Here is a 23,896-nt window from a genome sequence, read left to right as displayed (position 1 = left end):
TTATGGCAAAACCCAGCCCCCATTAGTAATCCACCTGAAGAATTGTAGCAATTTAATCTGCTTTTTCCAAAAAGACTTGGGAATACCAATGCAAAACAGGTTAATGCTTCAGAATTCTGAAACTTCTGCCTTGCAAGAGATGTTTTCTGAAGAGTAAAAAACCCTTCAAGTCAGGTATAATGAAAGTAAGGAGAAAGGAGTGTTTTCTGGCCTCATTCTTACAGTCCTTTGGTCAAATACAGGACTACAATCATAGACAATATGTTTGTGTCTAACATCCAATATATTTTCCCAGCTGTAATCTTTCAAAGAAGCCTCTACACTGAACAATATCCTTTATTTATAGTTCTGAAACACTTAGGGCTAAATAACTTCAAGTACGGGTCAATTCAGATGGTTAAAAGAGGCTAATCGTCCCTTATTTAAAAAAAGGGAAAGGCACAAAGCTATTTCTTATCCATTTCTTTGTATATTTTACAGCAAAAATAAAATTGTGACCTGTTTTATAATTGGATTCTGTGACTACTCTAATTTGAAGCCAACCTGGATAAAAGAGAAAGCCCTCCAGGACAGGAGGAGAGGCCAGCTGGTTTAGAAATGAGTTGAAGGACAATACAAACCTTCTCATATATGTTACAGTCACGTTGCCTTACTTCACCATTTGCTAATTTTAAGCTGAAACAAAGCCAACTTGGAAATTTTGAGTGCTTTCTCCTAAGTCACCTAAACTCTAAGTCACATGAATAGAGGAAACACTGACAGGGCTGAGATAATCACATGCCTATGTTTAGTACAATAACTTGCCAGTAAAAACATCCCTTTTCCTTCAGCTGACTTCCAGTATATCATGCCTACAAAAACAGCTAAAGCTTTTGAAAATTGTATCCCAGTAACACAGTTCCTCCTCCTTTATGGAAAGAATCGAGTGCAGAGGAACACACAGCACTGTACCGATGCAGGTGAAGGCAGTGTTGGTGAGTGAGTGTATCTCTATGCGTGATTCATAGAATCATAGAATGGTTTGGGTTGGAAGGGACCTTCAAGACCACAGGCAGGGACACCTCCCACTGGATCAGGGGCTCCAAGCCCCATCCAACCTGGCCTGGAACCCCTCCAGGGATGGGGCAGCCACCACAGCTCTGGGCACCCTGGGCCAGGGCCTCCCCACCCTCATCCTGAAGAATTTCTTCTTTAGGTCTAATCTAAATATTCCTCCTTCCAATTTAAAGCCATTGTCCCTTGTCCTGTCACTCCAGGCCTTTTGAAAAAGCCCCTCTTCAGCTTTCCTGGAGCCCCTTTCCAGAATGGAAGCTGCTCCAAGTTCTCCACGGAGCCTTCTCTTCTCCAGGCTGAACAACCCCAACTCTCTCAGCCTGTGCTCATAGCAGAGGTTCTCCAGCCCTCGCATCATCTTTGTAGCCTCCTCTGGACTCGTTCCAAAAGTTCAATCTCCTTCTTATGTTGGAGATTCCAGAACTGGACACAAGACTCCAAGTTAATAATACAAAAAGTTTCCCTGCTGAAGGGTTGCAGATGAATACAGCAACCAGTAGGACTGTTCATGGTTCCACCTGGCATGCACAGAACCTCCCCAGCTGGAGAGCAGACAGGAAAGTACAAATTAATTATCTCCTTTTACCATACCCATAACACCCTATCACCTCTGCCCATTTGTCATCCTGTGGGCACATGGCTGTCAGCGGTACGAGAACGTAGAAGGCCTCCAAAGGCAGAACTTAACGACTTTTCTGGAAGCAGAATTAAGCCCACGGCTATTTACAAAGCATGCAAATTTGGATTTTTTCCACACGATGATGTTACCAACCCTTAGATGCTCCCTGCAGGAAAACAACGTGCTCCGAGAACTTTCTAACAGGTACTGAAGGGCACCCCTCCTTTTCCAAAAAAGAAATAAGAATCAAAAATCCTAATGGTTCTTCATGTGGAAGAGAAAAGGTAATATTTTCAGAAGTTGTCTCTTTCTTCAGGGATCTGGGGTTTGGTTTTTTTTTTAGTCTCTAGTTTTTTAAACAAATTACCATATCCTTTCGAGAAAAGCATGAAAAAAAAGGTGTCTGTTTTAGAGGATTGTCTGAAAATATGACAACTAAAGATAATTCCTTTGATTTGTTGGTAGTTCCTACCATCTTAAGGATATTTCTATATTGCTTGTTTAGAATTGACTTCAATGTGCTTATTCATCCAGAAATATCCAATCATAGAATGGTTTGGGTTGGAAGGGACCTCAAAGCCCATCCAGTCCCACCAGTGCCATGGGCAGGGACACCTCCCACTGGATCAGGGGCTCCAAGCCCCATCCAACCTGGCCTGGAACCCCTCCAGGGATGGGGCAGCCCCCACTGCTCTGGACAACCTGTTCCAGGGTCTCACCACTCTCATGGTGAAGAAATTCTTCCTAATGTCCGGTCTAAATCTGCCCCTCTCCAGTTTATACCCTTCCCCCTCGTCCTGTCACTGCAATCCTTTGTGAACAGCCCCTCCCCAGCTTTCCTGGAGCCCCTTTCAGCCCTGGAAGCTGCTCTAAGGTCTCCCCAGAGCCTTCTCTTCTCCAGGCTGAAGGACCCCAACTCTCTCTGCCGGTCAATGCAATGTATTATGCCTTTCCATTAATGCTTATCTAAATTAATGATTCTATACTTGAGGTTGGAAACAACATTTAAATCAACCTAAATTAAAAGATTTCAGAGCACAAAACCTACAAAAAGGAACAGCTCTGGGAAATCAATTGTTATAAACATTGCCATGCGTTTTATTTTTAAAAACCAGGCGATGCATTTCATTAAAACTTCATCACAAATGCTCAGTCTCGTTTTTCAGCAGTTTTCCAGCAGAACACAGTTTTACATTGGTTAATTGGCGGAGCCTAAGTAAATATTTGACAACTCTGCCGTTTTGGAGCCTGGATTATTGGTAATATTTTGAACATTAGGCTTGGGAGAGAAAATAAGATCTGAGTGTTCTCCTAATTATTTAATGTACTGAAACATTTACAGTTATCAAGCAAATCCGTGGAGTTTCCAGGTACTGCAAAAGGAGAAAGGTAACGAGCTATCAGTACTACAAACGATGCTGTCTGAATTGAGGACACAGAATGATTTATTGGTTGCCCAATTGAATGATTTAAGGTCAAGCTTGTGTGCATTACTAATTTAGCACAGTAATTTACTATGGTGTGGAATGACAGAAGAATTGAGTGCACTCCCAGTTAAGAAAAGCGCTACCAGGAAATTATAAACAACGTGTTGCTTTTTTTGTTGTTGCCACTATCAAACTAAAAAAATCACATTTCTGTCTGTATAATATTTAGGAACCTGTTAAAAATACCATCTTGAGAAGGACCTCATCGCTCAAAAAAATTCATATATCATTCCCTTTAATTAAATTTATTCTACTTTACAGAGAATAATATAAACTCCTAAAATTTGTATTATTGATAATGCTTGTGCATATCTGGACACAACTTCATTGTCTAAGTTGTAGGGAGTAAAGCTGATATTTTAGCAACTGCCAAATGATTTTTGCAAATGATTGGTTCTAATATATATCTAATATATATCTAATAAATACCTGATTTCAGACGTACTTTTCATTAAATTAACTTGAACCAGACGTAGGTTTTGATATTTGATAGAAATCAGCAGAGGTAGACACAGGCTCTGGGATGAGAATGGAAAATTAGGTTAAAAATTAATAAAAGGCATAGAGATCAAAATAGAAAACTCCATTAAAACACTAGAAATCATTGTATTTTGTTTCTCCTTTTTCTTCCAGTCAGAGAAATACAATGGGAAAAGGGATAACATGGACGGCTGAAGATATGGAACATGTTTTGTACCAGGAATAAACAACAATTCTTTTTAGCCCAGACTGAAGAGGATATGATGGAAGGCAATGAAATCATGAGAGGTATGGAGAAAGTGATTGTTCCTGGTCTTTCGTAATACAAGGTCTGGCTGGCATCGTGTGAGCTCGCCAAAGGACAGACTGGAGACAAAAAGGAGCAGAGACTTTTTTCGTTGTGCAATAGGCTGAATTCCGGAGCGTGCTGCCTCGGGGCTGCTGAAGGGGCACCATCTCAAACAGTAACAGGGCAAACCGACAGGCAAAAAATTGATACCTCTGGCTACGGAGTGCTCAGCAGCACGCTCCAGGGATGGGGACTCCACCACCTCCCTGGGCAGCAGTTCCAGTGCCTGAGAACCCTTTTGGTGAAAAAATTTATCCTGATATCCCGTCTAAACCTCCCCTGGTGCAACTTGAGGACATTTCCTCTCATCCTATCACTTGTTACCTGGGAAAAGAGACCAACACCCACCTCGCTACAACCTCCTTTTGGCAGTTGCAGACAGTGATGAGGTCTCCCCTCACCCTCCTCCAGACCAAACAGCTCCATCTCCCTCAGCTGCTCTGAGTACCCCTGTTCTCCAGCCCCTTCCCAGCTCCATTCCCCTTCTCCAGATGCGCTCCATCCCCTCAATGTCCTTCTTGTAGTGAAGGGCCCAAAACTGAACCCAGGATTTGAGGTGCAGCTTCACCAGCACCGAGCACAGAGGGACAATCCCTTCCCTGCTCCTGCTGGCCACCCCATGGCTGATCCAAGCCAAGATGCCATTGGCCTTCTTGGCCACCTGGGCCACTGCTGGCTCACGTTCAGCTGCTGTTGCCCAGCACCCCCAGGTCCCTTTCTGCTGGGCAGCTTTCCACCCCAAGCCTGGAGCTGCACAGGGTTGTTGTGACCAAAGTGCAGGACCTGGCACTTGGCCTTGTTGAAGGGACCTGGACACATTGGTCCCATTGGTCACAGCCCATGGATCCAGGTCCCTCCGCAGAGCATCCCTGCCCTCCAGCCCATGGATCCAGGTCCCTCCGCAGGGCATCCCTGCCCTCCAGCTCATGGATCCAGGTCCCTCCGCAGGGCATCCCTGCCCTCCAGCCCATGGATCCAGGTCCCTCCGCAGAGCATCCCTGCCCTCCAGCCCATGGATCCAGGTCCCTCTGCAGAGCATCCCTGCCCTCCAGCCCATGGATCCAGGTCCCTCTGCAGGGCATCCCTGCCCTCCAGCCCATGGATCCAGGTCCCTCTGCAGAGCATCCCTGCCCTCCAGCCCATGGATCCAGGTCCCTCCGCAGGGCATCCCTGCCCTCCAGCTCATGGATCCAGGTCCCTCCGCAGGGCATCCCTGCCCTCCAGCCTATGGATCCCCCCGTACCTGCCTGGCGTCCGGTTGTCAGGGCAACGACGTGCCGGGATTGACGCTGCCGGCAGCCAATCAGCGCCCGCTTTTCCCACCCGCCCCCGCGCCATTGGTGGGTTCCCCTCAGGCGGGCGGCAGTGCTGATTGGAAACTACAAATCCCAGCATGCTGTGCGCGGGAGGGCGCCAGGCACCCCTGCACGTGTGGAGCAAAGCATGCTGGGGGCTGTAGGCGGCGGCAGGCGAGAGCCACCCCTCGTGCCCTCCCACCCCGGCACCTCCTCGCCATGAGCTGCCAGGCGGCGCTGGGGGCTGTGGCAGCGGGGCAGGAGGGTTGTGTGATTCCATGCGATTTGGCAATAGGAAGATCTGTATTCCACATCTGTCATGTTTTTGGCTGCGTCCAAAGCAGTGGGACCAGAAGGTCGAGCGAGGGTTGCTGCCGCTCTGCTCAGCTCTCCCCTGGAGCCCCGTGTCCAGCATGGAGTGCTCAGCACAGGGGGGACGTGGAGCTGTGGGGCGAGTCCAGAGGAGGCTGCAAAGATGGTCTGAGGGCTGGAGCACCTCTGCTGTGAGGACAGGCTGAGAGAGTTGGGGTTGTTCAGCCTGGAGAAGAGAAGGCTCCAGGGAGACCTTAGAGCAGCTTCCAGGACTGAGAGGGGCACCAGGAAAGCGGCTCTGGATCAGGGAGAGGACAAAGGGAATGGTTTTCAGCTGAAAGAGGGGAGATTGAGATGAGCTCTTAAGAAGAAACATTTCCCTGTGAGGGTGGGGAGGCCCTGGCCCAGATTGCCCAGAGCAGTGGTGGCTGCCCCATCCCTGGAGGGGTTCCAGGCCACATTGGATGGGGCTTGGAGCAACCTCATCCAGTGGAATCATCTAAATATTCAGGTTGGAAAAGACCTCTAAGATCATCAAGTCCAACTGTCAGCCCAACACAACAGTGCCTACTAAACAGTGCCCTGATATGCCGTGGCAGGGGGCTGAAACTGGGTGGGCTTTAGTGTCCCTTTCAACTCAAACCATTCCATGATCCTTTGAGGTCTAGTTAATAACTTTAATAGCAACTCAGTGCAATAATTGAAGCATGTCCATCATTCCACTCAGTTCATTCCACCACTGGCTGCCTTTCATAACCACAACTCTGTGACCAGAAAGGCTTTGTTCATTGTGGATGAGGGAGAGGTCATTATAACACACACATCACCTTTTCATCTCCCGATGCAGAAGCTTAAGTTAATAAACCTGGGCCCAGCACTGCTCTATAGGAAGTGTGTGTAGAGTAGGGAGGTTTGGGAGCAGGAGGGAAATGGGATCCCCCCCCAGCCCTGCCCCTCCTGGAGCCCCTCCCCAGCCCTGCTCCTGGCCAAGCCATCCCCCAGCTCTGTCCCTTTGGAGCTCCCCCAGACCCACCCTCACCCCCATTCTCTCAGCTCTGCTCCTTCCCCAGCTCTGCCCCCCCAGCCCTGCCCTCTCCGGAGTGCCCCCCAGGTCTGTTCGTCACCCCCTTCCCCAGCCCTCTGCGGAACTCCCCCACTCCAGTTCCGCCCCCCCCGCCCTGCCCCCCCCCCCGAACTCTCCCCTTCCCAGCATTGCCCCCTCCTCCCCCCCAGCCCTGTCCTCGCTGGAGCCCCCCCCCCCCAATCTCTTCCCTCTCATCTCTTCCCCCACCCCATCTCTTCGCCCCATCCCTTCCCTCCCTATCTCTCCCCTCCTCCCATCTCTCCCCTCCTCCCCATCTCTTCCCCCCTCCCCATCTCTTCCTCCATCTCTCTCCCCACCTGTCCCCCTCCCCACCTCTCCCCCTTCCCCATCTCTCTCCCCCGCTCACGATCCCTTCCCCTCCCTCCCCATCTCTCCCCCCATCTCTTCCCCCCGATCTCTCCCCCATCCCCCCCCCCGCCCTGCCCCTCCCTCCAGGGACCGCTCCGGGAGGTGTCGGCGCCGCCCCGGGAGCGGCAGGAGCTGCGGCGGCGGTGCCGGTGTCAGGTACGCTGGGAGGGGGGTGTGAAGCCTTGGGGAGGCTGGAAGGGGGCTGACACCGCCTGGGAACTCAGCCTGCTGCTGGGTTTGCCTGGAGCATCTTCTCGGGTCCATAATGCGAGATCCCGAGTGTTTAGTTTTGTTTAGATCGAGCACTTCCTTTGGCAGGAAATTTGCAGGTTCAGAGCAGGGCTTTTCATCTACTCAAACCCCCAAGACCTTCTCGGCAGGGCTGCTCTCCACGCATCGTCCCCCAGCCTGTATCGATCTCTGGATCGCATCGTCCCCCAACCTGTATCGATCTCTGGATCGCATCGTCCCCCCAGCCTGTATCGATCTCTGGATCGCATCGTCCCCCCAGCCTGTATCGATCTCTGGATCGCATCGTCCCCCCAGCCTGTATCAGTCTCTCTATCATCATCCCCTAGTCTGTATCGATCTCTCGATTATATAGTCCCCCAGCCTATATTGTTCTGTCAATCACAACATCCCCTAGTCTGTATTGGCCTCTTGATCGCATCACCCCTGAGCGTGTATTGATCTCTCAATCACATCATCCCCCAGCCTGTATTAATCTCTCGATCACATCATCCCCCAGCCTGTACTGATCTCTCAATCACATTGTCCCCCAGCCTGTATTAGTACCCAGGAACTGATACGTACTTCTCTCCCTGGGTTTGCCTTGTCCTTATTTCACCTTCTCTTTTCCTACCGGTGCTCACTCACAGCACAAATTAAGCAACTGGTGAGGGGGTGCAGTTATCACAACCTGGGCTTTACCCTGGGCGTTCCTTCCCATCAGGCAGGATGGTCGATCACCTGTAGGAAATGGTTTATCACCTGAAGGAAGGGAGTGGAAATCCGGATAGTGCATCCCACAGGACAGTGGAGACCTGGTAAAACGGGAGCTGGGTTATTTTTTAAAGCATATTTATGGGCCTGTTCTTAGAGTTAAACAGCTGAGTCAAAACTTTTATTGTCCTCTGAGCTGAAGAAATCGTACATATCTAAGATTTCAAGGTATCTTGACATATCAAGGTATCAAGGAATGGCAGGAAGATGAGCCAGGGGAGGGTTAGGTTGGACATTAGGAAAAGGTTCTTCGCCCAGAGGTTGTTAGAGCACTGGAACAGCTCCCAGGGAAGCAGTCACGGTCCCAAGCCTGACAATATTCCAGAAGCATTTGGCCAAGGCCCTCAGATACACGGTGTAAATGTTGAGGTGTCCTGTGCAGGGCCAGGAGTTGGACTGGATGGTCCTTGTGGGTCCCTTCCAACTCAGGACATTCTATGATTCTATGATCTTGAATCATATCTGGAAACAGACTTGTGTTCTGGCGTGTGCAACGGCTGCTTGAGAAGCATGGATATGATCTGTGTGTTTTTAATCTTGGTGATGATTTCTTGTTTGCGTTCTATAAGAAACTTTTCTTGTGCAAATTAAATTCATTTGTCTCTTATGGCTCATCTTTAACTTTATTCACAACCTCAGCTGTCTCCTCTGGTATTAATGTTAATCTTTTATCCGAAATAAATACTCTTGGCTACCTCTTAAGTACTTCCTAAACTGTGTTTGGGAGTCAGTGAAGTTAGTAACAGGTTAACTTGTTCAATACTATGGAGAGTAGCGTCTCAAACTGTGTTTAGAAGGTTCACTTCTAATCTTTCCCCTCATTCTCGTCTCAAATGTGAGCCTTTTTGGCTCAGTATGACGCCTGAATACAATTGCCTGTGGTCTTTTTATCTCCTTCATGATCACCGCTGCTTTGCATTCAGTCTTTATGGCTGAGGAAATAGATATAATCTTACTAAATGACACCTTAATGCGCTCAGGTGATTTATCTGAATTGCAGTTTGGCAATGCTGTGTCTCCATTTCCAAGAGCAAACGATGCGAATACTCATGTCTAAGAAAAATGCTGTCTGTCTTGAAAATTCCCTTTCTTTCAGGGACTGGGCAGCAGGGAAAACTACTGGCTACAGAAGTAGGTAAGTTTTCCAGAAGGGTGAACACTCATGAGAGGCTTTTGGTGCTCTTCTGGATGCAGAAGGAAATGAGTCAGGGTGTCTTGCAAATATGATGTTGTTGGCAAGTGAGAGAGGAAGAAGTTTTCAGCAAGTGACTCCATAATTCCAAAGGGACAGAAATTCCACTATTACAGAAATGTCCTGACAGCCTATCTGCAGGTTTAAGAGCTCATTCAACTGTTTCTTTGGGTCCTGCAGAACATGTGTGATATTTTAAGGGCCTCAGGTTGTGCCAGGGGAGGTTTAGATTGGATATTGGGGACAAATGTCTTTACTGAGAGTGATGAAGCCCTGGCAGAGGCTGCCCAGGGCAGTGGGGGAGTCTCCATCCCTGGAGGAGTTCAAAAAATGTGTGGATGTGGCACTTGGAGACAGGATTTAGTAGGCATGGTGGAGTTGTGTTGGACTGGGTTATCTTAGAGGTCTTTTCTAACCTTTATGAGTCTATGATTGGGAAGGTCTTAAATTCAGTATAATGTGCAAGTGCCTTTCACAGAAGACAAACATTGTTGAGAGCCCAGGTTGTCAGCACAGGCTGATCTGACGCTACTGTATTCATGCTTGCGTGTTTTCCAGCTGACTTCATTACAGAAATGGAAAATCCTGAAGTGGCCGTGAGCAGCTGCAGCGCTCCTGATGATGAAAATCTTTACTGCTACAAACGACGCCTGTCACAGCAGGGACTTTTGGAAGACCAGCTTCGAAGGAAGTTAAAGTTCTTCTTTATGAACCCATGTGAGAAATTCTGGGCCCGAGGCAGGAAACCTTGGAAACTTGGGATTCAGCTACTCAAAATAGCAATGGTTACTGTTCAGGTGAGTAACTGGGGAAGGAGGGACTCTTCTTAGCTTGTGCAAATTCAAAGGAGTGTGGGTGACAAATGATATTCTTGGCATGGTGCAGGGACAGGGAGATGATAGGCTGCAAAACTATCTTAGTTGCATAGATGTAGCTTAGAGCTCAGATGGTATAATTTTCTCCTACTGAAGGATACCTTTCATAGGATCATGGAGTGGTTTGGATTGGAAGGGACGTCAAAGCCCATCCAGTTCCATCCCCTGCCATGGGAAACCCTTTGTCTCAAAGTTCTGTGGTTAAGGAGGAAGAAGTTCTTCCATAAAATCTTACTGATGCCTCAGATGATGATCCTTCAGAGTTGCCCACATGTGATTTACATTTATGGTGATGTCTTGACAATACAAGTATGAAGAATGTTTTCTGTGTTTGCATGAACGATGGGACAAAGTGCAGGACTAGCCATTCCTTTGTTATACATCTGGCAGGATGTTTATATCCCTTACTTGCCGCTTTAGTTTGAAATGTTCTCCTCCAATTATCATTTGATGCTGGAAGAACCTAGACGTTAGCTTTTTCAGAGAAAATCTACCACTAGGTAATTCAGTCTTAGCCCCGTTGATGTGCTGGTGTGTTCCTGTGTGCCCAGCGTGCAAAGCTTGCCCACAGAGCATTTTGGTGTCTCTGGAACTGAGTTATCCTTACCAAAACCTACTCATCCCGTTTGCATTGCGGCCATAAACCTAATCTGTAGACTACTGGTTCAGTCTTATCTCTGATGAGTTCCTTCACGACAATCCTGACATTAGATTTGGAACAATAGTCAGTGAAGAGAATTGTGAGCTCCCACAAACAATCCATCCCATTCTCCTAGAAACCTTTTCCAGCCTGGAGAGCAGCAGAGTTTTATGCTGACTTTTCATGAACAACTGCAATATATTTTCGAACAGGTTATCCCGTTCCAAGCACGGTTTTGATCAGTTATTCTCAAAGCACCTTTCACTCAAATCTGAAGGAGAGATGTTTGTGTTTTTCTGAGTTGTCCTCAATTTGCCATTTCTGCACTGGGGAAAGGACTTGAAAGTGGGGTCAAGTTAAGTCCTGTTCTGCCTTTTTGGCTGAGGTACACTGATATTCCCCAAGGCAGGTCACAGTAACGTCAGGCTGAGCTACCAAAGCATGTGTAACTGTAGATGGGTAGCCTGAACTTGAGATGGTATCCTTTTCTTAGTGAACATGCAAGTCCTTGGCCAAGACACTGGTAAACATGTTAAAAGAACATTCTTAAAATCTATTGTTTCCCAAAGTCAAACTTACTTTTGACCAGTTGTGGAGTACCCTCCACGTAAGTAACGTGTCTACCAGTGTGATGAAATACTAGTTGTTGGCAGGGCAGGATTCTCATGTTAATTCAAAAGCCAACTTTGTCTTTGAACAGGAAATATAAATGTCTTTTTCAGCTGGTGGTTTTTGGATTGAGCAATCAAATGGTGGTTGCCTTCAAAGAAGAGAACACTGTGGCCTTCAAACATCTCTTCTTGAAAGGGTACATGGACAGAATGGATGATACTTATGCTGTGTACACACAAACAGATGTCTATGACCAGATTTTCTATGTAATAAACCAGGTAAGGATTGTTGCTGCCATGTATACAATACAGATGCTCTTTAGCTGGGTCCCTTTTCTTCTTTCACCTTCCCTGATGGAAATCTTGACTATTTCAGGTTTTCTGCCATTGCCAGAGCGCTGTAATTCAGGCAACATCCTTAAAGCTAATCAATATGCTAATTCTGCACTAAATGCAGGCCTTGGCTTTGAGCCAGAGTGGTTTGCAAATAACAAATTTGGCTTTCTAATAAGGATTGTAAAGAGAAAAAATACTGTACTGTAAAGGTATTCAGATACAGGTAAATGCCAAAAAGGTATTTAGATACAAACCCTGTATTTTGTCAAATATCTTAGAATCATAGAATGGTTTGGTTTGGATTAGAGGGGACCTTAAAGGCCACCCAGTTCCAACCCCCTGCCATGGGCAGGGACACCTCCTATGGGATCAGGGGCTCCAAGCCCCATCCAACCTGGCCTGGAACCCCTCCAGGGATGGGGCAGCCACCACTGCTCTGGGCAACCTGTTCCAGGGCCTCCCCACCCTCACAGGAAAAAGTTTCTTCCTAAGATCTCATCTAAATCTTCCCTCTTTCAGCTTAAAACTGTTCCCCTTCATCCTATCCCTGTACTCCCTGATCCAGAGCCCCTCCCCAGCTTTCCTGGAGCCCCTTTCAGCACTGGAAGCTGCTCTAAGGTCTCCCCGGAGCCTTCTCTTCTCCAGGCTGAACAACCCCAACTCTCAGCCTGTCCTTGTACAGGAGGTGCTCCAGCCTTGGACCATCTTTTTTGGCCTCCTTTGGAATTGCTCCAACAGCTCCACGTCCTTTCTGTGCTGAGGACTCCAGAACTGAACGAAGCATTTGACAACTCAGCTGTAGTGTGATGTAGGTTTACGGGATCTTTAGGTGACCTTTTAAAGAAAAAAGATGGGGTTTGACACAGATCCAAACACTTCTGGCTTTGTTCTTAACAGCTTTGATGCCAACTAAGTTGGTTTGTCTGTTTGTTCTGAACTTTAGTACTTACAGCTGCCCAACATTTCTGTTGGAAACCACGCTTATGAGAAGAGGGGAGCAGAAGAGACAGCTCTGGCTGTGTGTCAGCAGTTCTACAAGCACGGAACCATCAGTCCTGGAAATGACACCTTTGATATAGACCCAGAGATTGTGACTGGTAATGACCCTGATCTATTGTATCAGTTCTTTGGGACCCTACATTTATACTTATAAACATCTAGTCTTCTATTGTCCTAGCAAATGATCTGTATTGAACTTAATACCAGCCAAAACTAGCAAGTAGATGACTGTGTAACTAAAGCTCTAGCCCTCACCTCCAAGGTAACAGTCCTTTATGTCTACTGCCACAGAAGAAATGTAGAGGCGTCTGCGCAGATGACAATGTAATGGGCTGATTTCAGGAGCTTTCCCGATGAATTCACGATGAATAACTTTACCGGGTCAGGGAAAGCAATGTATTTGTCAGCTGACTTCCCAAACGGCTCCTCGCTTAAGCGTGCTATCTCACTTGGTGTAGTCAACAGCTCTTTTTGTCCACAGGAGTGGGAAAGGCAGATTACAGTTAAAAGAGTGTGATGACCTGTGAGAAGCTGGTGAGGGGCTGGAGAACAAGTCTTACGAGGAGCAGCTGGGGGAGCTGGGGTTGTTTAGCCTGGAGAAGAGGAGGCTGAGGGGAGACCTTATCGCTGTCTACAACTGCCTGAAGGGAGGTTGTAGAGAGGTGGGTGTTGGTCTCTTCGCCCAGGTGTTAGGTGATAGGATGAGAGGGAATGACCTCAAGCTGCACCAGGGGAGGTTCAGATTGGGCATCAGGAAAAACTTCTTCACTGAAAGGGTTATCAAGCGCTCACAGAGGCCGCCCAGGGAGGTGATGGAGTCACCGTTCCTGGAGGCATTTAAAAAACAGGTAGATGAAATGCTTAGGGATATGATTTAGTAGTCGACAGGTACAGTTGAAGTTGGTGATCTCAAAGGTCTTTTCCACTCTAGAGATTCTATGTTTCTATATTATTGTGAGTACTTATCTGTTGCAGACTGCTTGTATGTTGAGCCAATGTTGCCATCAGACAACACGACAGTGGGAAAGCACAATTTGAATTTCACTCTGGATTTCCACAGGTGAGGAGGAGTTAACACCTCCTTATTGGGATAGTCATGCATTTTCCCTTTGAAAGGCTAATACAAAGCTTTATTGCAGACTGGTGGCGGTGCAGCTTATGTTCAACCTGAAGGCAATCAACCTCCAGACTGTTCGTCACCACGAGCTCCCTGACTGTTATGATTTCACCCTGACGGTACGTGGAAGAAACGAGAAATCGTTCTTGCTGGTCTATCAGTGCAGGTGTTTTCTGAAGAGGGCTGAGCATCATGGATTGATGACAGAATTATAGAATGGTTTGAGCTGGAAGGGACCTTGAAGCCCGTCCAGTTCCAACCCCCCTGCCCTGGGGAGGGACATCTTCCACTGCACCCCAGTAGTGTCTGGATTACTCTGTTATGGCTTAGTTTGCCCTGTAAATAACCACCGGTTGTGACTGTGGGAGGTGAGGCTTTGAGTGCTTGTGATGTGGTCCTGAAGCACTTGCTTGGCTTGTGCTCTAATCCGTCTCAATGTAACAAAAGCGTAAACCTCTTCTTTTTTTGAAAGACACTTCTAGGAAAGGTTATTTTCAGATCAGGTGAATGAGGCTGTAGGTTAAAAGAATTTCACCTAATATGTAGCTGATCAATCTGTGGCAAATACATGGTTCACCAGATTTGTCTTTCAATTTGACAGCATTTATTTGAATAAACTGGAATTACCTTAAGCTTAAACAAGTTTTCCCTTGGGAGATTTGTTCTGAATCATTAGCTTAGCAATACAGGGTGCTACTTATGCGATGCTTTAACTTTAAAAAGACATGCCCTTCTTTTTTTGTTGTTGTTAATACAGATAGTGTTTGATAACAAAGCACATAGTGGAAGAATTAAAATAAGGCTAGACAACGACATAGCGATCAGGGAGTGTAAAGACTGGCATGTTTCTGGATCAAGTAAGTGATATGAATGTGTTCAAATTTTCATGCTAAACTTTTGCCGCACTGGCACAACTTTTGTTAACTTTTATTAAAAGATGAGGCATTATGGTACACTATAAATTCTCATTTTCTGAGGACTTGATGTTCTTCAACTCCTGATCTGAAATCCTGGGACGCACCCTTACTTTCCTTAGCCGTGTTCAAGCCTTACACCATTGATAGTGTTCAACCAAAACTTTTCCCCACCTCACTGTGCATCTTTCTAGCTTCAGCCCTGAACTTACACTGCTCGATGCTTAAGGCAAGGCTGTGAACCATTTTTCTTGCACCAGGCAACAGAAGGACACAGGATAGTGGTGGAAAGTTGAACCTGATTTACTCTAATTTCAGGACCAGGAAAGATAAGGAGGCACTGTTGCTAAGGCTTGCTAGAGTGGAATGGCTGGGGACATCTCTTAATGTCGCTTAAATATTGTTTAGCGTGTGTTTAGGTGTAACTGAGATGCACGGTATGGTTAAATATCTATCTTAAACAGTTACTCACAAGAGCACCCTTTGTTGGCAGCTGTTAGATCTGATCAGAACATTGTCTGAGACCTTTTTTGATTAGAGCAGAGAATCTCTTTGTAAGTCAGAAGCTTTCCACGACTCTACATTCCATGTATTTTTTATTTTTTTTTCTGAAGGAAGCAATAAGGTGACCCAGGTCCATTTTTCCACTTTGCCCCCCTCCTGTGCCTGCGTTACGTAGTGAAGAGATGGTAGTGAGAAAAAAAAAGGTGTTTGTTTTTTTTTAAGATTCAGATTGGAATTAATTTTGGGGAATTTAATGAAATGCATCACAGAGCACAAAAGACACCACTTATGCAAATGCATACTCCAGTAAACACTCCTTAGCAACTGCTTTTGCTGCTGCCGTGCTGCAAATGCACAGCAGATGGCAGGCTGCCCTCAGCAGAGGGCAGGTGCAGCAGCACAGGCTGGATACCAGGCTGCTCTGATGATCATAGAATCAGAGAATGGTTTGAGTTGGAAGGGACCTCAAAGCCCATCCAGTCCCATTGGACTCCTCCCACTGGATCAAATTGCTCCAAGCCCCATCCAACCTGGCCTGGAACCCCTCCAGGGATGGGGCAGCCACCACTGCTCTGGGCAACATTTCTTCCTCATCTCAATCTCCCCTCTTTCAGCTTAAAACCGTTCCCCCTTATCCTCTCCCTGCACTCCCTGATAAAGTTCTCCTCCCAAGCTTTCTTGTAGGCTTTCCCTAGCTTTTCTTGTGTTGATCAAGAATGAGAGTTTTAGTAACATAAGAGATGGAGAACTCACAGGTAGCTCCGTGTTGGTGTTGGCTGGGTGAGCAGCAAGGGAAATTATCTGCACTGCTGTAGGACAGAGACCTATCTGATAGCCAAATACTGGTCTGGAAGAAAAAATAGGTACTGCAAAGTTCCTGGGATTTCTTTTATTTTTGACAAATTGGGTCACTCAAAGTCCATTCCAGGGCTTGTAAAACGAACAATTCCTACCTCTGGTTCTTCAGGGCTGTAAGAAGCATTCGCGCTCTGGTATGTTTTTGGTGTAGTATCAACCTTCCTAAATTAACCAGGGTGGTATTTGTGCAGATGAACTTGTGTCTCTCACTAAGATGTCACATAAACTTTTCTGGGAAAAATGCTAAGATTTTTCTTAATTCAGTTGTATAAACATAGTTAGCATCAAAACTTGATTCTTACATCAGTGCACAAGATGGTCAGCAAGATGAAATATGTCTGATTATAAACACACATTTTTGTTCTTGCAGTACAGAAGAACACTCATTACATGATGATCTTCGATGCTTTTGTTATATTGACTTGTGTGGCCTCATTGATCCTTTGCACACGATCAGTGGTTAAAGGAATTCAGCTCCAAAGGGTGGGTATAAATTTTCATGGAAAGCCTTCATGTCTTGTGTGAATCTGATTAACTTTTTTCTTTTCCCCTAGGAATTTGTAAGCTTTTCCCTATATTATTACAAGAAAGAAGTATCGTTCAGTGATCAAATGGAATTTGTTAATGGATGGTACATCCTCATTATGGTTAGCGATGTCTTGTCTATTGTTGGATCAACCCTAAAGATGGAGATACAAGCCAAGGTAAGCTTTTTGCCATGATAGGTGGAAGAAAGCAGGTTGTTTCTATCTGGGTTTAAACCTCTTGGAGGACTTTGGGGTGGCCGTACTTGATTCTGAGTGGCATGGAATGTTAAAACTTTGTCTTCTCCTCTGGAATTATAACTGAGATGTGTTGTTTCCAGTTACAAGATTTAAAAACTCCAGGTATCACTAGATATTAGAATTCTAATTATCTTTAGAGTCATAGAATTGTTAAGGTTGGAAAAGACCTCGAAGCTCATCTAGTCAGCCCAACCACACCGTGCCTGCTAAACCATGTCTTGAAGTGCCACATGTATGCATTTTTTTTTACGCCTCCAGGGATGGTGTTCATCTCTTTGCTCTTTTGAGACTGCAAAGAATAAAATGAACTCAAGCTCTGAAAGTTCGAGATTGTTGACTTCTTCTCTTCCCTGTTTAGGACCACTTATATTTGGTTATTTAATGAGTTTTAAAAAACTTAGCATTTAACTTTCTGTTCCCCATTTAACAAGTGTTTAACTAGTACAGACACTCTCTCCTTAAACATCACTTTGCTGCTTTCCCAGCTCCTGGTTTCCAGCATGTACATGACAGTCAGCCACAGCTGGGTTCTAAGCCTCCTATTTCTAAAATAACTTGATACAGAAAATAAACCCCTTTTTTAAAGCATATTATGCACAGCTAGAATTAGGGAAGAAAAATTATTACAAGATGCTCTCCTGAAGCACTTTAATATTCAGATGATGTTGTTCACCAAATCTGTAGCAGACTTTGTGTGACATTGCAACACAACAAACTTCGGATAGCAGGGATGAAAGGGTGGGTCTGAAATCCACGTGGTGACAGTTTGCCTATCATAAAGGCCCTGTACAAATTACCATATCTTACCTAAGGAACTATAAATTCAGCTATTAGGAGTAGAAAGAAGCTATGAGGAAGCTGGCTAAGATAAGAGATAACTCCGTCCTGCTTTGGGAGAAGCGAAGATGAGAACAAGATTGGAGTGAATACAGCATCTGGGATTCCAGTACCTTATATATATATGTATTTATAAACATACACATATTTATATACTTTTTTTCCCTAAGAGTATTTTACTAAAAACTCTCACTACAGGTCCACTTCACTGAATTTTGCAAGCCTCATGGACCGTAACAACAAGATCTTGTTCCATGTTACTGTGTGAAGGTTAATGGCCAAATAACAAGTTTGCATAAAGTAGCCTAAATGTGTATTTTTGTCCAGCTGTAAATGAATTTTGCTAATATAAAAGATCAGCCAATTATTAGAGGAATAAAACCAGAAAATAGTGAACATTTCTTACTCAAGTCAGCTTTCGTGATCCATTTCAGAGCAGAGCTGCAGGTCAGGAAGTAAGGTCTATGCTAATGTGGATGAAAACAGGCCAGTGAGTAGAGGTGGAAAAAAACAGTCAAGTGCCAATAAAATATAAATGAAGTTCCGGTTAGAATAAATTAGAAGCTAATTAGTCTTCTCCTTGATAACTTTCTACGCCTCACAGTTCCCAGTTACCAAACAAGATCCTCCTTAGTATTTATCGGAGCTCTGCTGACAGGCTGTGCTGTGTTTTAAAATGGGCTTTGCCTGCATATTGGAAGAACCTTCTTTCCTCTGTGATTGTAAAGTCACATCCACACTGTCTGTTGGGATGCAGTTGAGAGATTCCCAAGCCACTCCGGGGGAACTGTCACTGCAGAATTCCAGAAGCAGTTGCCACGGGTCTGGCAGCAGCATAAATGTGTTTGGTGTGCCGCTCTGCGGGTCAGAGTGCAGAGGGGGCTTCCCTGCAGTCCTGGCGTTGCAAACGCAGCTTCTCATGTCAGAATCTGTTTTACAAACAGCTGTATGGAAAAGCATGTAAAATTGGTTCCGTATGAAAGTGCCCTTACTCTTTGGTAAGACTTCTGCTCTGTAATGCAAACTCATTTTTAACGGGAGAGATTGCCAAGGAAAACAACATTTCTTAACAGATCTTTGTAGTAATGAGAGCTGCAATTTAAAACCTGTCAATTGTTGTAAAACTTCATTTTTAATTTCATTCTTTCTTTTCCCTTCTTTTTGCTTAGAGCCTGACAAGTTATGATGTCTGTAGCATACTCCTCGGAACATCCACTATGCTCGTGTGGCTCGGAGTTATCCGCTACCTAGGCTTCTTTCAGAAGTATAATGTAAGGATCTCCTGGGATCTTTGTACTGTTGGTATTTATTCCGTTTGTTGCTATAAGGCGAATGGAAGAAACAGCTGGTTGCATTCTAACTGTTGGCGTTGCTCTGTGCAGCTTCTCATCCTAACGCTGCGAGCAGCGTTACCCAACGTGATGAGGTTCTGCTGTTGCGCTGCTATGATCTACCTGGGCTACTGTTTCTGTGGCTGGATTGTGCTGGGCCCATACCATGTGAAGGTAAGATAACTTAAAGTGGAAAAAAGACAACTTGAATAATAGAATGGCTTCCAACCAAAAGAGGGATCACTACTGTTGACTTCTAAGTTCCCATGTCAAGGCTTTCCTTACTATAAAAATAGTGCATCTTCACCATGATGCTGCTCTGTTTGAGGAGGTCTGACTGCTATGACTCAATCAGACTTTCCTTGAGTTATGAAAGCTGTGAGTCAGAAGTGGAAGCTGCCGTGACTCCCTCTCACATGCTGGTATTTTGAGAAATGATTTTCGTCTTGCAGAACATTGGTGTTGGAATAAAACTTTGGAGACTTTCTCCTTATCCCTTTTAAACATTAAATTGGCTTCCCTGCTCCAGCAGGAGTTTACAGGTGAATGAACTGAATGTGTTTGTGTACAGGAGGTGACAAGCTTTCCTTGTACCTCAAATGCTTTACTGTGTGCGTCTTTTCATACTCTGGGCATCCAAAGAGATCCAAGGCAGCCAGTCGTCATCTGCGTATCTTCTTCATGTCACACACAGTCTTCAAATCCAAATAAAGCTGTGACGGATGTCCTTGGCTTCTCCCCTTCTCTCTAGTTTCGCTCTCTGAACATGGTTTCCGAATGTCTTTTTTCATTGATCAATGGAGATGACATGTTTGCCACCTTTGCAAAAATGCAGCAGAAAAGTTACTTGGTTTGGCTCTTCAGTAGGATCTACCTCTACTCCTTCATCAGTCTGTTCATCTACATGGTGCTGAGTCTCTTCATTGCACTCATTACAGACACGTATGAAACTGTCAAGGTAAGCATGTACCCTTCCTTTGGAATAAAAGTGCAAGACTGGGGCTGTCAAGACTCTCATCCCCCTCGTTATTTTGATTTACAGTGCATGCCAAATTACTGAATAAATATAACGGCTACTTTTGAGGGTGCAGAGATATGATAAGAAGTTTTAAGTCCTTCCCTGTTTCAGTTTTTCTTACAAGCCTATCTGATTTCCTGCCCCAGAGGAAGCTAAATGTCTACTAAAAAGCAATAATTGCATATGCGGTTCTCTGAATCCTCTAAATTTGGGCTTAAGCAGTGTCTGAAAAGTGGTCTGGGGATGATTTGGGTTATTGTGTGGCTATGTTCTGCTGAAGGTTTAACTAAATATCAATTTTTAGCACTACCAGCAGGATGGCTTTCCGGAGACAGAGCTTCGGAGATTTATATCGCAGTGCAAAGACTCGCCAAACTCTGGCAGGTATCGGTTAGAGGAGGAGAGCTCTGTATCTCTCTTCTGTTGCTGTAAGGGTACGTACCTACATTAAAACCATACATTAACACCTCCTGTACTAATTGCAATAGTCAGGACTCACTGAACTCATTCAGCATCATCTTTTTAATGATACCTTGTGTGGGAAGGAGTCCTAACTTAAATGGTAGCAGGCATGAAACTTGGGGAGAAAGTCAGCTTGCCAAGGTAGTAAGGTAGCATGCAGTTTAAGAAATCATGGAACCATTAAGGTTGGAAAAGACCTTTAAGTTCATCCAGTCCAACCATCAGCCCGATACCACCGTGCCCACTAAATTATGTCCCAAAACACCATGTCTACATGTTTCTTGAATGCTTCCACATTATCACAGCGCTTGGGAAAGGATTGCCTAACTTCCACTATGGAGACCTTAATGCTTCAGTTATTTGAAGTTTTGTTTCTTCAGGTTTATGTTTAACCTGCCTGGCAGCAACTCTGCTCCGTGCTTGCTGAAGGGTCCCTTCAGTGGAGGTGCCTTAAGATATTTGCAGCTTGATTAAAAAGATCAAAAGCATGTGCAGCTCCTTGGTCTTGGGCTTTTCTGGTTTGCTCTACTCTTGTGTGCCAGACAGAATGTATTTCTGAGGGGTAAGGAAAGGGGGCATTTTGGGGAGCAGGGAGAGAACGGAGCCTGCAGTCAGACAGTCCAGAGCGGAGAGCTGCTGTTCAGACCAGGTGCCTTTTTTGAAAACATGGGATGGAGCGGAGCATGGCATCTTGCTGCTGGGCAAAGGGCAATGCAAGGTTAATATTTCCTTTTCTGCACACACCTCCTAGTTTAACCAGGCGAGAAACCCAACATGAGGCAGGAAGGGGTGGGGATGTAATACTTAGAGGCAGGGAATCAGGACTCCAGAAGAGCACTTGGAAAACTTAGTACCTCTCCAGCAATTTGTTCGTCAGGAGCACTGGGCAGCCAGCAGTGCCCTGGACTCAACCAGCTGTAGCCATTCAAGTACCTGGTTTCAGAGCCTTGTTTCCTGAAGTGATTACCTACTCTTTAATTATATTCTATTGGTTCAAAATGCCTTCATCCACATGCTGTGCCTGTTAGTGTTCCAAACTGGAAACGGTGTGTTTCTTTCTCTGGAAGCCAGAGCAAGGGCTGACTTTGCAGTTGCCTGCAAGCACTGGACATTGCTCCTTTGGCTCAGGACAGTGCCCTTCTGGTTTTACTTTGAAACTCATGATCTGGAGGAATAAATATGCATCTTGAGTGGGATGCTGAGTTATCAGTTCTATGGCTTCTGCTCTTGAAACAGTCCTGTGGCCCTGCAGGACACACACAAGGCTTCTCTTAATCCTTTCACACTTTCAGAATGTTTCATAGTGGTTCATAGCAGTTTCTTACCTATGTATGTCAATTAATAATTAAATAGCTTGGATGCCTTTTTAAGGTTCCTTGTACAATGAAACTATTATTTTGATGCCCACGCCTCACAACTTCCCCCCCTTCCTTTCCTGTACAGGTCCTAGTGGACATCATTAACAGATTGTGGGAGTGTATCATGGAGGATTTAAAGCAGCACACATTGAAGAACCTGACAGTAGAATCGGTGGGAAACCTTATAGCTAAAGCCTGAATTTGCTTTTCTCAAAAACCGATGTAGGCCTTGTGGCAGAAGCTTCTGATAAATGTACAGCCTTTCGGAATAGGCCCTCTCACTGCTCGCTCAGGGGCTTGGGGTTTATTAGATTTGTTCTAGTGGTTTCCTCACTTGAATTGCGTTAGAATGCAAAGGGCATTAAAAAGCTGTCTGTGTTCAGAGACTTGGCCGTTGTATGAGTAGACTAGAATTGGCAGTAACTTTCGATGATAAGTGGAAGCAGTGCTGGACAACTGCAACTTTGAATGCCAACCGGGCCCTTGGTACTGCTAGTATTATCCAGCTAGGGCTGACGTGGCACTGCGTGAATGAGAGCTCACCCTGGAGCCCTCTGCATTTTGTGTTTATCTACACTCATACTAAAAAGAAACTAAACTATGACATTTATCGTAACTTTTTTTTTCTGGAGGCATCACAGTGAGTCGATGCACAAGCCATTCAAATACAGCTGAGAGCATAAACTAAAAACCATAGAATGACAGAATGGTTTGGGTTGGAAGGGAACTTAAAGCCTATCCAGTTCCACCCCCTGCCATGGGCAGGGACACCTCCCACTGGGATCAGGGGCTCCAAGCCCCATCCAGCCTGGCCTTGAACCCCTCCAGGGATGGGGCAGCCACAACTTCCCTGGGCAACCTGGGCCAGGGCCTCATTGTGAAGAATTTCTTCCTAATGTCTGATCTAAATCTTCTCCCTTCCAATTTAAAGCCATTCCCCCTCATGCTATCACTTCATGTCCTTGCAAAAGTCCCTCCCAGCTTTCTTGTAGCCTGCTTCAGCACTGGAAGCTGCTCTAAGGTCTCCTTGGAGCCTTCCTTCTCCAGGCTGAACAACCTCAACTCTCTCAGCCTGTCCTCATAGCACAGGTGCTCCAGCGCTTGGATTGTCTCAGTGGCCTCCTCTGTGGACCTGTTCCAAAAGTTCCATCTCCTTCTTATGTTGGGCATTCCAGAACTGGACATAGGGCTCCAGGTGGAGTCTCACAAGAGAGGAGTGGAGTGGCAGAATCTCCTCCCTTGATCTGCTGGCCAAGCTGCTTTGGATGCAGCCCAGGATAAGGGTTATTATGGGTTAAATGCTGCATATTTCTATAAATATAATAAACTAAATACTTATATATTCAGAAGCACCACTTAATGTTAAGTGATGGTCTCTGCTCAGAGAGGTCAGGGATGTGCCAGGTCAGAACTGGGGTCTGAGGCAGGAGCTGAGTGGAGAAATGCAGATGTTCTCCTGTATCCAGCCTGGGTCGGATCAGTTATAGTCTTCACATTTGCAGTGAGCTGATCTTGGGTTTTTAAAGGAAGTCCGATGAAAGCACTTTCAAAATATCTGGGGTTTTTTTATTTGAAACCTTCCACTGGTACACAAGTAAACCTGAAGTCTAAGTTAAATACAGATATGCTTAATAGCTGTGTCTCTGAGAGTTGTTCTCTTTCCATGCTTTGGAAACTGGATGTTTCCTACTGACCCAATAACATGGTACTTTCAGTGGCTGTTTGAAACATTAGATCTTATACAAGTTCAGCTTTGACAACTGACTCTGTATTCTTTGTTGACTGTGATATTGTTTAATGGATGCCTTATTTACTATATATATTCTACTCAGTCTTTGAGCAGAATAGAAAACCAAAGGGGAGCCTTAGCGTGGATAATTTGCATTTGTGAGCCACAATCCTGTAGGTATGTGCGACAATGCATAACGCTGTGCACAAAGGTGGAGGACACTAAACATGTTCTGTCTGAATGTTTACACATTGTAAATGCGCTACAATAAACACTTCCA

At 45.4% G+C, this 23,896-nt stretch overlaps 1 protein-coding gene across 6 annotated transcripts in view; it reads left to right on the top strand.

The window, feature by feature from the left end:
• MCOLN3 (mucolipin TRP cation channel 3) overlaps positions 1 to 23,896 on the top strand; it is a 27,424-nt gene extending 3,528 nt beyond the window's left edge. For 2 of the 6 annotated variants that reach the window (XM_054073147.1, XM_054073148.1), the window contains exons 3-18: positions 1,812 to 1,876; positions 3,793 to 3,927; positions 9,051 to 9,185; positions 9,801 to 10,039; positions 11,480 to 11,647; positions 12,648 to 12,801; positions 13,679 to 13,763; positions 13,843 to 13,939; positions 14,578 to 14,677; positions 16,467 to 16,579; positions 16,651 to 16,800; positions 18,888 to 18,989; positions 19,101 to 19,223; positions 19,801 to 20,007; positions 20,372 to 20,501; positions 21,973 to 23,896. In XM_054073147.1, coding sequence (XP_053929122.1) covers positions 3,846 to 3,927; positions 9,051 to 9,185; positions 9,801 to 10,039; positions 11,480 to 11,647; positions 12,648 to 12,801; positions 13,679 to 13,763; positions 13,843 to 13,939; positions 14,578 to 14,677; positions 16,467 to 16,579; positions 16,651 to 16,800; positions 18,888 to 18,989; positions 19,101 to 19,223; positions 19,801 to 20,007; positions 20,372 to 20,501; positions 21,973 to 21,992 — 1,905 coding nt within the window. In that variant the 5' untranslated portion in view covers positions 1,812 to 1,876; positions 3,793 to 3,845 and the 3' untranslated portion in view covers positions 21,993 to 23,896. Of the gene's footprint in view, positions 1 to 1,811; positions 1,957 to 2,019; positions 3,062 to 3,792; positions 3,928 to 9,050; positions 9,186 to 9,800; positions 10,040 to 11,479; positions 11,648 to 12,647; positions 12,802 to 13,678; positions 13,764 to 13,842; positions 13,940 to 14,577; positions 14,678 to 16,466; positions 16,580 to 16,650; positions 16,801 to 18,887; positions 18,990 to 19,100; positions 19,224 to 19,800; positions 20,008 to 20,371; positions 20,502 to 21,972 lie in introns of those variants that run through there. The other 4 variants (XM_054073146.1, XM_054073149.1, XM_009556301.2 and 1 more) reach the window with 4 other exon arrangements.

Source organism: Cuculus canorus, chromosome 8, assembly GCF_017976375.1.
Source record: "Cuculus canorus isolate bCucCan1 chromosome 8, bCucCan1.pri, whole genome shotgun sequence".
Taxonomy (NCBI): Eukaryota; Metazoa; Chordata; class Aves; order Cuculiformes; family Cuculidae; genus Cuculus; species Cuculus canorus.
The sequence above is the reverse complement of the archived record's forward strand: the minus strand, read 5'-3'. Positions and strand labels throughout refer to the sequence as shown.